This window comes from Anopheles funestus, chromosome 3RL, assembly GCF_943734845.2.
Source record: "Anopheles funestus chromosome 3RL, idAnoFuneDA-416_04, whole genome shotgun sequence".
In the NCBI taxonomy this organism is placed as follows: Eukaryota; Metazoa; Arthropoda; class Insecta; order Diptera; family Culicidae; genus Anopheles; species Anopheles funestus.
Genome location: NC_064599.1, coordinates 17962414 through 17976245, shown reverse-complemented (window position 1 = coordinate 17976245; position 13832 = coordinate 17962414). Strand labels below are relative to the sequence as shown.

Here is a 13832-nt window from a genome sequence, read left to right as displayed (position 1 = left end):
AAAGTTGGGCCACGTGTTATCCTTTTTTTTGCTTAAGTTTGATCTCCTTCCCCACATTGCTCGAGTATAATTTCCCGGCGGATGATAGTCTTTTAAGTTTCTCTGTTTCGCGGAAAACAATTCACTCTCCCAAAACTCTCTCAATTAGGTAATGATGGCTATCGTCAAACATGCTGTCGCTCGGCGTACAAAGATATAATTAAATTATTTTCCAAGCTAAATAAATGCATCAATTATGTCGATTGTAAAGTTCTAAAGCCGAATTGGTTTATACATATTTTGTGTAGTAGCATGACGCTAACCGTGAAAGGTGTTTTTTCTTTTTTTCCATCATTTGCAGGATCCGAGCGCGACCAAGGACCGGTGTGCGGCGGTATTTGCTGCGATGCCGAAACGGAACGACAGCTGGAGGCAAAGGCGACGAAAAACTTTGAACGACTAGTCAAACACCACATCCGAAGCCAGCGAGGGCAGTGGGAAACGGCGGCTAATCTGTACAAAGGTAAGGTGTACTTGCGAATTAACGCTAGGAGTTTAAAGAGTTTGTTCTTGTTTAATTTTTGACGCACTAGAGCATTTCTATTGTGCAAACGCATACACTAACTCATTAGTCATTAGGCAGGAGGAACTTACTTTGGCTGTTTGAATATCATTTGAATAATAGTGCTCAGAGCATCTCAGTTTAAGGTTTTTTAAATTATATTTAGACAAATTGCTATTCAAGGATTCCTACAAGCACTATAGCCGAATCTATAGCCGAAGCAGACTGAGACTGACAACTCCTTTAAGTTCATCAAAGTCCTGAGCAAAAATTCGTCCAAATATTTAGTTAAGTAAATGAACCACAGCTTTTATTAACAATGCTTGTTGGTCGTTCGGATGCTAATATCGATCTGATCCCTGCTCTGATCCCGATCAGATAGGCAGGCTGTCGCATCCAGCGCTATCAAACGCACACTGTAGCTGTGCTGTGTACGGCTGGACATAATTATTTATTTTGTTTCTCTCTCTCTCTCTCTCTCTCTCTCTCTATCTTTCTCTTTCTCTATATCTCTATCTCACTCCCTCTCTCTTGTTGGCTTAACGACATCTAAGGTCATGCCGGCCATTTCTAGACTCACGAGACTTATTTTTACCACGTAGCCGGATAGTCTGTCCCTGCTACGGGGAGACGGTCCGGATGGGATTTGATCCCCAGTCCTGTCGTGTGGATCCGCGATGTTTATCATATACACCATCCACGCTCTTGATTTCCCTGAGATCGATTTTTCAGATGTGCTAAGCACTTTGTGCAGATTCTGACTGATAATGTGAGATGTTGTGGTGCAATACTGAAGCTGAGCTTAAGCACACTGTCCAGCTCGGATTATAGCTTCCAGTAGCATCTACCTTTGTTAATACATGCGTTTCTTAAAATGTTCGTATCGACCTTGTGCAATTGTAAAAATGATTTCTGAAAACACAAACGGATGCGATAAGGCGAAGTATTACAGACACGCTGATAGGAAGCACAAAGTTTTTATGATTGAACACCAACAGTAACGTACACGTTACTATACTTCTGATGCACTACACTGGGCATTCCCGCGGTTTGATAAGATACTGCATTATTTACAAAATTAAAAACGAGCAAGATCTAGAAAACTAGAGTCGAACAAGGACTGACTACCCGGCTACGCGGTAAAAATAAGTCTAGTAAGCTTGAAATGGCCAGCGTGACCTTAAAGGTCGTTAAAGAGGTCATTAAAGAGAGAGAGAGAGAGAGAGAGAGAGAGAGAGAGAGAGAGAGATGTGATACAGTACAATACTTTTAAAACCCGTACTAAACTGAATTGAAAATTTATTTGACTTTCTCTTGAGTGCATCGTTACCTGTGCTAACGTTGTATATTGTATATGATCTCAATAGTTTGAATACATGTTGCAAATTAGTTTTCTTATCTTTAATTACTGCAATGCGTACTCGGTCGCAAATTATTTTAGATGGCGGGCCGCTTTGAGTGGAATAGCCATTGCTGAGGGCCAATCTCGGGATCTCTCGGGAGGGCCTCTCGGGCCGTAATTTGGAGACCCCTGGTTTAGAACATCTGTTGCTTTCTGATCTTTACTTCCTATTCTGCGCATCGAGATTAGCCTTCAGTGCTTTATTCTCCTGTTCGACTGCTTCTGTTTCTTGTCGTCTACTAAGGACCTGAAATTCGTAAAAGTATGTGGCTTGCTGCTTTAACATTTGTCGAATTTTCAGATGTACAAGCAATTTGCGCAGATTCTCGCTTGGGCGAAGCAATTCATCCTTTGTCACGTTGTACCGACGCAAATAGTTGTCGATCTCGGTGTGCATACTTTTAAGAAATTGCTCGTGCTGCGACTGTTCGTATGTTAGCCCACTAACATCGCCCTGCAGTTGATTGATTTCGGCCTGAAGCTGTGGGTTCGATGGCAACAGCCTACTTCCACCATGCTGATTCACGTAATCGGTCAAACTCTGAATGCTGGTGAGTGTGTCATTTGCGCTGCAGGGTCCGCGTGCACGTTGTAACTTTTCTGTAATGCTTGTCTCATGGAAATGATGCATCAATCGGTCCAGGTACGGTTTTTCGCTTACCTTGCAGCACAAGCTTTGCTTGAGTTCGTAGTCTGGCTTGCAATTGTGGTCACTGTCAAGTATAATCGATTTACGGACACTTCCGAACAGTACATCTAGACTGCTGCAATCCCAATCGTTGTTCGATAGTGTGAGTTTTTGGAGTGTGTTGTTGGAGCTGAGCTTAAGCGTTACGATTGAGTTGTGATCGAGATACAGCTGCATCAAGGTATCGAACTGATTCTGGTTCCTTACCACCTGCAGCAGATGATTGTGCCGTACATCAAGTATCTGGAGTGTTGGGATGCGCGAGGTACCGAAGTTCAATGCTATCAGCCGGTTGTGAGACAAATACAGTTCCTTGAGTTGCACCATTTTGTTGAAGTCCCTATACGTTATCTCTTCTAGCTCGTTGTATGACAAATCCACAAGATTCAGCATGGGATAGCGCATAAGCCAAGTAATCTCAGTTAGATTGTTGTGTTGCAAATGGAGATGAGTGAGATTGTAATTGTTTGGACCCGTTACGGTGTTGATTTGATTGTACGAGGCGTCTAGTATTTCTATCTCCACTGGAATCGCTAGTGTCGTTAAGCGATTGAAGCTAACATTTCCATAGTGAAGGCTCGGAATGCGGGATAGGTCAATGTGGGTAAGCTTATTGCTGGACAGTTCCAGATTCTGCAGGTCTTTAGTGTATTGGAAGGTATTGTCACTGATTTCCTCCAGATTGTTATTATTGATCGTCAGTGCGACAAGATTGGGATTATTGGAAAAAATGCCCATTGGCAGTCTGCTAAGATAGTTTCGGTCCAGCACCAGCACACGGAGGAATTTGATATGACTAAACGCATTATGAGGCAGTTTCTGAATGTCGTTAGAGCGCATATACAGTTCCTGGATGTTGTAACCATTTGTAAAAGCGTGCGGTGCGATTTTCTCTATATGCAGGCCGCTGAGATTGAGTACCTCGATCTGTCCGTATGAGTTTACCAATGTCTCCGATAGCTTTCTCATGGTCGAGTTCTTGAATGTTATTCTTTTCTGGTTGTTCAGCGTCACATTTTCATAACCGAAGTAAAAACCGGGAGAGTTTCTATCGATAGACACATCGTGGAATACACAGTCGTAATCTTGAATGTACTCGCGGCATTTATACACCGGCCAATGAAAGTTTCTGTATGAATATGGCACATTTGAGTCTTGTTTGCTCACTATTCTGGAGGTAGTTATCCACCGTCTTGTTGTGGGATCCCACATTATCTGAGCAGGAACTACACTGCAGATAAAGAAAAGACTACACCAAGAGAAACACGTTAAAATAAACCGTATCTGGTAACACGCTACACGTTGGACTTAGGCCGTATAAAATGAACGTTACCTTAACAGCGATACACTTTGTAGCCATCCCATTTTAGCACGAACTTTTGAGCACTGTACAGCCCGAACGATAGGTTGAAACTGACATCTTCAATGTTGGAAGCGTTTGTGTTTGCCGGCAGAATAACACGGTGGGAATTTCCGCGTGGTGATAACAGGCGCCTTGCTATACGTTGAAAAAGAACACTGACTTTTACACACAATACAGTACTAACGGAAATGCATGGAAATGTGGTGTGTTTCGAGTTTTTGTTAATATTTTGTTGTCATTTGTATTTGAATTTATGACATCCTTTTTAAAGGTAGTTCGTTTTTACCAAAATTAAAGAAAATCAAATACTTTGATAAAAAATAAGTGTTTTTTTGCTACACACTGTTCCTGATTTTACAGTGATGCACGAGAGAGAGAATGCTTGTGCTTTTGCGTATAATGGTTTATATTTCTTTGATTCAAATTCTGATAACGTACGCTTAATACGATGGATGATCATGTAGCACAATGTTGAACAATACGGATCAATGTGATGGAAACGTAGTCGAGGTTATGTACTATCCTTGATATAGAAATATACTCGCAATAAAACAAACAATAGTCTGCCTATGGACGAATTAAAAAAAAGGTTATAAAGCAGTCTGAAATCTTGCTTACATGTGCTTTCGTCTCCTTTCTTCCAAATAATTGTATTGCTGTTTGATTTAATTTTATTTTAACTCCTTTAATATCTTTAAAGAAGTTTTAAATAATATAATCTCTCTGTCTCTCGCTCTTTCTCTCTTGTTGGCCTAACGACCTCTAAGGCCATGCCGGCCATTTCTGGCTTACTAGACTTATTTTTACCACGTAGCCGGATAGTCTGTCCTTGCTACTGGGGAACGGTCCGGATGGGATTTGATCTCCCGTCCTGTCGTTTCCAACCGTCGCCATTTATCACATACTCCACCGGATCACCCCCGGTTATTTTACTTTTAATACCAGTTACCAGTTAACTTTAAAAAAAACTTAAAGCTTCAAGAAGCATCTCTTCAAGGTTGTTTACATTTTGAATGTAAAACCACAGAACGTTTGTGCTAGCAAACGTTTAATAAATCGCTATGATATAGCCATATAATAACTCATCAATCGTGGAACGTTTACGTACGGTTATGACTATCGAAGCCTCTTTGACAGAGGCACCTACGTGCTAAAAGGCACAACCATCCCTTACCTGCACGGGAACATGCGGGTACGACCGTATAAGGTTAAGTGCTTAATTTATTAGATCCGAATGTAAATGCAGGAAGAAAACCGTTTGCTGGCTCGCTAATCCCCCTTGTCGTTCGCCAAAGCGAAAGGAGGTCCAATCGATCAAACACTGCTTTAGACGGCGCTAGTACGCCGTGCGGGACAATTCAGGTGTGAATGTTGGTGGCCATGATACGGAGGGTAGATGCTCTGGAGACAACCAAAAAACCGAGCCCGGGAGAGCTAGACGAGACCGGAATATCGAGACCAAAGTTTTCCTGATAGCCAACCAATGGTTGGAGCTATTGTTGGCAGCTCTCTTTTCACGATTGGCAGTCTGTCCTGGTGGACAGATGGATCGACCGGTTTGCCACAACTTGCAGCAAACGCCCACACTATATCCCCTTCGCTGTGTCCTGTGTCCTTTCCACCACCCTCGACAACCTTGTCTTACCGAAGGCTTCTTTCTGTGTATATCGCTCAGTCTCTAGAACCGTCTCTCTCTTTCCGTAAAAGACATTGATTAATGTGATCAATTACTGCAGCTGCAGGTTTTCTGTGCTGGATTTGGCCGTAATTTATTTACCACCGTTTATTTCGATGGCACACACACACACACAGCACATGGGATCAGATCAGATGGGTCGAGCTAAACGAGCTGAACTACGCACACGTACACGGAACGTGTGAACCGAAGCAGTTTTTCGATCCGTCGATGATGTTTTGCCTTACCGAAAGGAGACCAGGTTAACGTTATGCAGATTACTATTCTATGCTTGAAACGATAGTATTTTTTCTCCATGCATTTCTCTATTCCAACGCATCTCCACTAGTCAATCGATCGACCCGGTGACTCTATGTATCATCGACGTGACATCAGCTGGTGTGCTGTCGATGCGATGTAAACTGAACCAACCCATCGAAAGGGGCGGCCAACATTGACAGCTTGATGTTTATGTCAACGAAGGAAAGCAAACAACATAAATCGATGTCTAACGGTAGTAATAGCTCCTATGATCGTGCTGACGATGTAAATTACCACCGTTGCACAAGGGCCAATCGAACTACCTCACACGTGCACCAGGCCCTACCAAACGCTTAGTGATGATTAATACATCGCAATTACACCTCAATTAATGCGATAGTTATGCGTGACATCACTTCTAGTGCTGTTGTGAAGAAGGTTTGGAGTGGGCGAAATGGTGGGTGGGCACAAACAGACACTCTCTTGACCTTATTGGATTGGTCAGTGTGGTATTCCGGTGGTCTGCTTTATGGTTTTGCTCTATCGAACACACATAATTATAACAATTGTACTGAAGTGCCGCGTCGAGTGCCGGGTATCATCATGCTTCCTGTAAATTGATGTATAATTCGTTTAGGGATTGAAAATTGCTCTAATTGTTTGAACAATCATCGATACAGAGCTCGTCGAGAAGTGTTGGTGGGTGTTTGAGTCATAAATGGGTAATACAAAAAAAAACACATAATTGAAGAGCAATTTACAAATCACATTATGAAAGTGTACGATATGAGTGGATGTGTTTTTGCGGTAGTTTAATTTAATGCTTCTTTTTTAAAATTGATTGATTCTGGCTGTGGAAAAAGGAGCCCAACAGACAGAAAAAAGGACGTGGGGAAAAATACTTTAGAAATAAACAAACATTCTAAATACAGTTTACTCCACGCATCTGACGAGCTTAAAATAGATTAGACTCGTAGCATCTCGTTTCTCTCCAACATCGAAATGCCCTTAGTTTGATCGCTTCCAATCCGCAATACATTATCCCAGCCGAGGCTAATACCCGACGAGCTCGAAGACTAGCTGCTTCCCACGGTTCTCCGTGGCACTGCAGGTGAATATGGGCTTTATGTACGTACATATATGCAACAATGCGTCTCCTGAGTAACACACCGCCCAACGATACGGTCCGTCGGTTCTTTTCTGGCAGGTTTCACCCTGAAAGCTTTACTCGTCCTGTCCTGTCCTGTCCAACACAGCAATCACAGCGCAGAAGAACAACGGGGAAAACCTTGCCTTGCCTGGACCGATCTGGGGTTTTATGCAAATTTTCAACTTTCCCATCGAAAGCCGTCGACCCGTGGCAGGCTCGGTACCCGGTTGGCCAGTTGTGTATGTATGTTTGTGTGGTTGACGCGCGGTGAATCTGCACACCGCCGAAGCCGTTGTATCCGCTTTTGGGGCGAACTCCCGCGGGATGGTCTGGTGTACACGTCGGAACCGGAGACTAAATTTCAGTAACGAACCGTTCCCTTCCTCACACGCTGGCTTGGTGGGAAAATTTCGGAATGCACTTTTGCACATCGCACAAAGTGCATCCTTATACTGGGCGTCCAGTTGCATGGTGGGATCGGATGGATGGGATTTTATTGTTATGTAAAAATTCTTCGAATTAAAGAAATACACTAGAATATTTATATCATTATAGAAAAATTTAATTCTATTTTCTTAACTCTCCTTTTTAATAAAGGATAAAAAATTTAAAAAGAAATAAAAACTCTTCAACACGAGAAAACAAATTTAAAAATACCTTTCTCCATTTTTGTAGTTCTTTCTTGAATTTGTTTGAGCTGAAACTTCGTATTAGTTTTGCTAAACTACTATAATTATTTTTAAAATATTAAAATTTTGATATTTTTTCCCCCAAAAAGGTTTGCCATCTTTCCCAACGTGCAGCATTTGCTCTCTGCTTAGTGGTACAACAAGGATGGGTAGATAATACTCCATCTCTCTCTCTCTCACTCTTCCGGTGCTCAAATTCATCCCAAAATCGATCCGTGCGGTAGGGAAGTGCATTTGGATTGAATTATTTATGCAGTCGAAAATTGCATCCCAAAAGTTTTGAGCCTGCTGAAGAAGGGCTAACGGTCATAAAGTAATGGGCAGCATTCGGGTTTATCTGGTGTGGGTTGTATGATGGCTTAATTCAATATGCATGTCTGGCTAGCTGTTTAGATAGGCAGCCGACTGCGTTCAAAAGTGAATAAATATTGCACCGCTTTTTCCTACATGATGCACGGCTAATCCATCCCAAAAGCGTCCCATCTAACCGTATGTGAATACACAGCATTTGTGTAATCCATTATTAATCGACACACAGTTTCGGGCGAAAAAACAAGTATAATGACACAAAAAAAAGATATTGAGTGAAAAGAGCCTTTTTCAGTATGCTGATTGAAAAATTTTCATTAGAATAATCTCAATATTAATCACCCACGGGGGGGGGGGGAAGTTTCTTCATTTTACCGACCAGCGATTTAACTAAAACCCGGCTTCAAGCGAATACAGTTCTCGCCGCAATGCGGTGCCGTTTGTTTTTTTTTGGCAAATTTTAAAAATTAATATCAAGATTAATATTCATTAGAAAAACACCTTTTCCCAAATCACAATCTAACACCCATATTTGACGTGCTTTCGATAATCTAATTAATTGCAAGAAAATAATCCGACATCAAGCGTATAATCCGCTCGCGCGATATCCTCCATTAAACGTCTTTTACCGATGATCTCCCCATCCCCAGCCACCGGCTGCGGTGGCACGTTTGGAATACATTTACTCCCGTCCTTTTACCGCCCTGTTTTGTGGTTTCCCCATACCAAAGAAAGGCAATGGCGCACATCTCCGAAAACGATCGTATATAGCCATGGGGTCGCATTAATTGGATACCCTTATTTGGCGAGCAAACGTCGCATCTAAACTGTGGCCGTGTGTGTGTGTGATTTTTTCTTCCTTCACATTATACAGTGAAATACCATGGAAAACACCAAAAAAACGAGGTGTTAGGAGAAGGTGCAACATATTTTAATGGCGTTCGCCAAAACATCATCAAAACAGAAAAAAATACATCCTCCCAAAACGAACCTCCCATACCACGACCATCTTTTCTCCGATATCGGCAAACTGTGATTTATCATTTTATAATTTTTGCACCAGCACACACTTCCTTCCTTTCCATGCTTTTTGGTGTGTGCTTTTTTTTTGTTTTCATTTTCGTTCGTTTGCGATGAACGAAAAATGGATAAATTTTTATGACAATGTCATTTCGTACGGTAAAATCGAAATTTTACGAGTGCTTTCTGGTTGTCAGCCGTTGCTTCCTCAAAATCAAACCGCGCTGGTAGCTGGTGCAGAAAAAGGAAACAAATTGGTAACAGCAAACCATCAAGCATACGGACGGGGTTCGTTGGGTGTGTGACAATAAATCTTTTTTTGGTTTTATTTGTTTTTTTTTTACTAAAGCGCCAGAACACACATCGTCAAACAGGGGGACACAATTTATTCGGTGTTCGATATAGTTTTTTTTATATTGTTTTCTTTTGTGAAGTTTAAAGTACGCAACGTGTTTTATATTTTGCGTTTCTGTAAAACAGATCACCACAGCATATCGAGCTTATGTTTTATAATAATAATAAAAGAGGTTTCAAGCTTTTCAATCAAGCAAAATATAACATTTTGACAATGTTAATAAATATTTGACGTTTTTCGTAAAAAAAAAAAAATTTCAAAAAGGAAGTTTAAGTTTGAAACCGCTGTGTGAGAGAAAATGATAAAACTTTAAGAGATAAGAAAGGAAAAAAACTCTCATAGAAAAAAATTACTAGTCCATGTAATTGATGAACTGTAAATTATTACTTTTTGACGAGTTTGACTTGTTTGTTTCTTGCTTTGTAAAATCCAACTTGCAAAATGTCAGAAAACATGAACTTTCCAGCACAGAGCATTGCCAGCACACGATAACATTTTCAAAGCAAAGTTTTCCAGCAAGTTTTCTTGCCCTGCTACCGGAATGAGGTGTGTGTGCGAATCTGCCATCCAACCTTTACGCTCCAGAATTCCTTCACATTCCACCGTTGCTCGTTTAAAATGTTCCGGTTTGTACGCAAGGAGCAACGGGGATATACAAGCACAACCCGGTGGCCGGAAACGATTTAGCAAAGCGGAACAGTTCGTCGTTAAATTTGTGCTCATCCGTTACGTTTCAGCTAACAAATGCCTTTGGAATTAGTGTCGTGTGCGGAATACACAATTTTGCAACCCCGCGAACCAAGGCAAAAGTTGTGCTGCGCCATATTCCGGCGGCTAGAGCCGTGTCCACAAGGCAATTCTTGTTTGTTCTGCCGACGGGAAAATGGTTATCATGCGAGAATCGGGTTGACGGTGGCAGCATGCCATCCGATGGTATCTAACCGGGCCAAACTATAGCACCTAGTTCCCAGGGGTGGTAAAGTTTTGCGACTCACGTGTACTGCATTAATAATCTTCGATGCAAACTGGGCAGGAATAGGAAGATATTGGTTGATATTTCAGCGTGCATGGAAGATGGAAACCGATCTCCAGTTACAATACGAACACGCCGGCTCTAGTTAAGTTTTTCATTCACGTCCAAGACAAAACATTCCGTGCCCGGAACCGTGTTTTAGTTCCTATTTTATTAAATTAAATATGAATATTAAATTTAAAACAATAAGTTCTCCAAGATTTTTCTTCCTTAAGAACCTTCGCAGAAATCCAGATTCAAGAAATATCGTTTAACATTAAAATGCTACGAATTATTTCACTGTTGTCATTCTTTTCCGGTAGAAATAAAATTCTTTTTGCATTAGTTAGCAAAACTCAACAACATTCCTGGAGCGTGTGCCAAACCCGAATAGCCCGAGGTATCGCTAACATCATCTCACTGATCGAATTCTTCAAGGACTGAGTCATTCGCCTACAAGCATCACATCGTTTGCACATCAGAGTTGGAATGCAATTTTCTTCACTGCTTTCTCACCTTCCTGTCGGGCTTTTTTTTGACGTTGGGTAAAAGGGAAGAAAAGGGAATTGTAAGCACTTTTTTACAAACTGATTCATCCCTGTTTATCCATTCTCTTCTTACATGTACAGTTCAGGGTCCTGCTGTGTGTTGTTCTGTAACTTCTTAAGCGTTTGCTGTCTCTGGAATGCAGTTGATTGCACGTTCCAATGGGAAAGTGTTATATTTGCTTGCATCTGTTCTTCTTACTTTCGTGACAGTTCAGGGAAGCTTATCTCACTATTTCAGGTGCCCAGAGTTTCGACTACAGGGAAGCATTTTTTTATGGAATAGAGCTTGATATTAATTTTGGGCAATATTCGTAGGCAAGAAACGAGCTTATTAATAAACTTCAGTTACTTGTCTCTAACTAGTTTATCTGCGAGGAATTATCCAAATTCGTGTCAAATCAATCTTCTCGAGAGACTTTTAACGAATTCTATACAAAAAACCGAAAACCTCCACATTCACGTAGAATATTCCCTCGGTCAAACAACTCCACATTCCAAGCAGTTCAATTCATCGATCCACTCTCCAACAAAACTCTGAACATTTAATCCAATTTCATCATCTTTTCCATCCGTTTCAGATTACCTGCTGCAGCTCTTGCGACAGTCGGAAAACAAAACGCTCATCCTCTTCTCGACCGTCTACAGCAAGATGTCACCACTGTCCCGCGAACCGATCCGCGAGCTGTACGAAACCATCCGGCTCAACCTGATTGCCGACCGGCCCGGGGATGATCTCGAGCTGGTGACGGGCAAGTTTTTCCGCAACCTGTTCCCGGTCGCTTACCACCATGCGATTCATTCGGATGTGCTGCACGGTACGGAACGGGGACGCTCAGCATCGGCCGGTGTTAGCAACCGTGATTTTCACAGTGACTACAAAAACTGTCTAGTGCACACGTACGATGAGCTGAAACCGTTCGGTATGGTACCGCAGCAACTGTCCAGCTCGCTCGTTTCTTCCGTCAGCGCGGCCTCCGTACTGTTGCGTGCCCTAAGGGAAGGTTCCGAGGTGCTGCTCAAGCTGGAAGAGATCGGTGTATCGGCACCGAGCTGCCGGAATGCGTTGCTACGCATGAACTACTGTGGAAGCTGCAAACGGTACAACCATCTGCACGCGAAACCGTGCTCCGGTTTGTGCCAGAATGTGATGCGGTAAGTTTGAGGACACGGACAAGTTATCGAAAAAAAGCACACTCCCAAAAAAAACCCTTAGGCCTTTCTTGGTAAATGAAAATTAATCTCAATATCCGGTTTTGTTTCCGTGTTTTAGGGGCTGTTTAATCGAGTTTGTCGGTGCACTCAACAAGGGTTGGTCTACGCTGACGGAAGCGATCGTTCCACTAATCGCTACCGTCCGTTCGCAGGACGGTATTGAGTCAGAGATCAAATCCCTCGACGGTAAACTATCGAACGCCATCATGCACGCGATGGAAATTGGACCTCAGCTTGAAAAACAGGTAGGAAACTCGGGGGCGGGGGAAAACATCCGGTGGTAGGTGGTCCCTTCGGTTCGAACAACTGCCTATAACACCAAAAACAACACGCCGTGTACGTTCGGTTTTGTCGATGAAAATCGTGCTCTTGTGCTGTGTTTCAAGAAAACATCACTTAGTTTAATATGAACGCATGATGGTGCCGGGGTTTTTTTTTTGTGGGTAGAAATGGACGACGCGCGTGAGCACAATTTGCTGCATAGACGGTTAAACAATCTGGTCAATAGATGTACACCCAATAGATCCACCATACCATATACATCGAGCCGCGAGGTGAATGAATTCGCGTTAATGAAGAGTCTATTCATGGGAACTGTTTTACCAGCTAGCTGCTAAATTTAGCAAACGTCACCATCACCAGCGTGGAGTCGTGGATAAATTAATCAACACTGTTCGGACACGCGCCAAACATCGGACAAAAAACAGTCAAAATCAAATTCAAAACAAGCAAACGCTAGCCCCAACTACGCGCAGATTGCAGTTTGTGAGGCAAATGTGCGATGGTTTTGTTTAATCATTCCGTGTTTCGGTAATTACAAATCAGCAAATCAGCACATCTTGCGCTTTAGTATGCAGACCGTTGTACCCCGGGGGTGAGGGGAAAAACAGGGCAACAAACCTACCCCTTTTTAGTTGTTGTGCATTTCATCGATGCAAGCAATTTTTGGAACACATGCATTGGGGGGTTGAAGTCAGAAATAGAGACACGGTAGCACTTTAGCTACTCCAACCGTTCTATGGTCGTTCGCATTGACATCGGAGATTGTTACCACGGATGTCTGACCGGGAGTGTGTGTGTGTGTGTGTGTGTTAAATGTGTATATTTCCCCTGACTTTGGCTACATTTGTCTGAATTGTCACGATCGAGTTCAATCAACGTTTCGCAGAATCGCGTGTAGTACCGCGTCAGCAAAAGTCAGTAACGCACAAATGCTCTCTTTTGGAAGTTTCGCTACCAAAATCCGATGCTATTGTTGTCCTTCAGTCCACAAAAAAACGAACCTACAGAACTCAACATTCCAACGCTACGGAGGTACACAGGCAATGTTATGCCGGTCTTCGACCCACGCGAAGTGTTGATCTAGCATTTTTTAGAAATGGTAAAAAGTATTAATACTTTCAGTGCTGGAGTTATTTGTCAAATTTTTTTTTACTTCACATGTTCATACATGATAAAACGTCGCACGCATTGAGTACAACATAAAAAAAGAAACTGATAGAAAAAAGACTTTCTTCAACATGCGCTGGCATTGGAGCTGCTGACAAACAGCGCACAGGTCATGTTTCTGATTGTTATTATAAAGTTTTGTTTTACCCTTTTTTACG

The 13832-nt window shown here is 42.2% G+C and overlaps 1 protein-coding gene across 6 annotated transcripts in view; it reads left to right on the top strand.

Annotated features, from left to right (window-relative positions):
• Window positions 1-13832, top strand: part of LOC125768010 (division abnormally delayed protein) — a 132410-nt gene that overhangs the window by 92844 nt on the left and 25734 nt on the right. For all 6 annotated transcript variants that reach the window (XM_049435112.1, XM_049435108.1, XM_049435110.1 and 3 more), the window contains exons 3-5: window positions 341-502; window positions 11592-12165; window positions 12284-12470. In XM_049435112.1, coding sequence (XP_049291069.1) covers window positions 341-502; window positions 11592-12165; window positions 12284-12470 — 923 coding nt within the window. The remainder of the gene's footprint in view (window positions 1-340; window positions 503-11591; window positions 12166-12283; window positions 12471-13832) is intronic.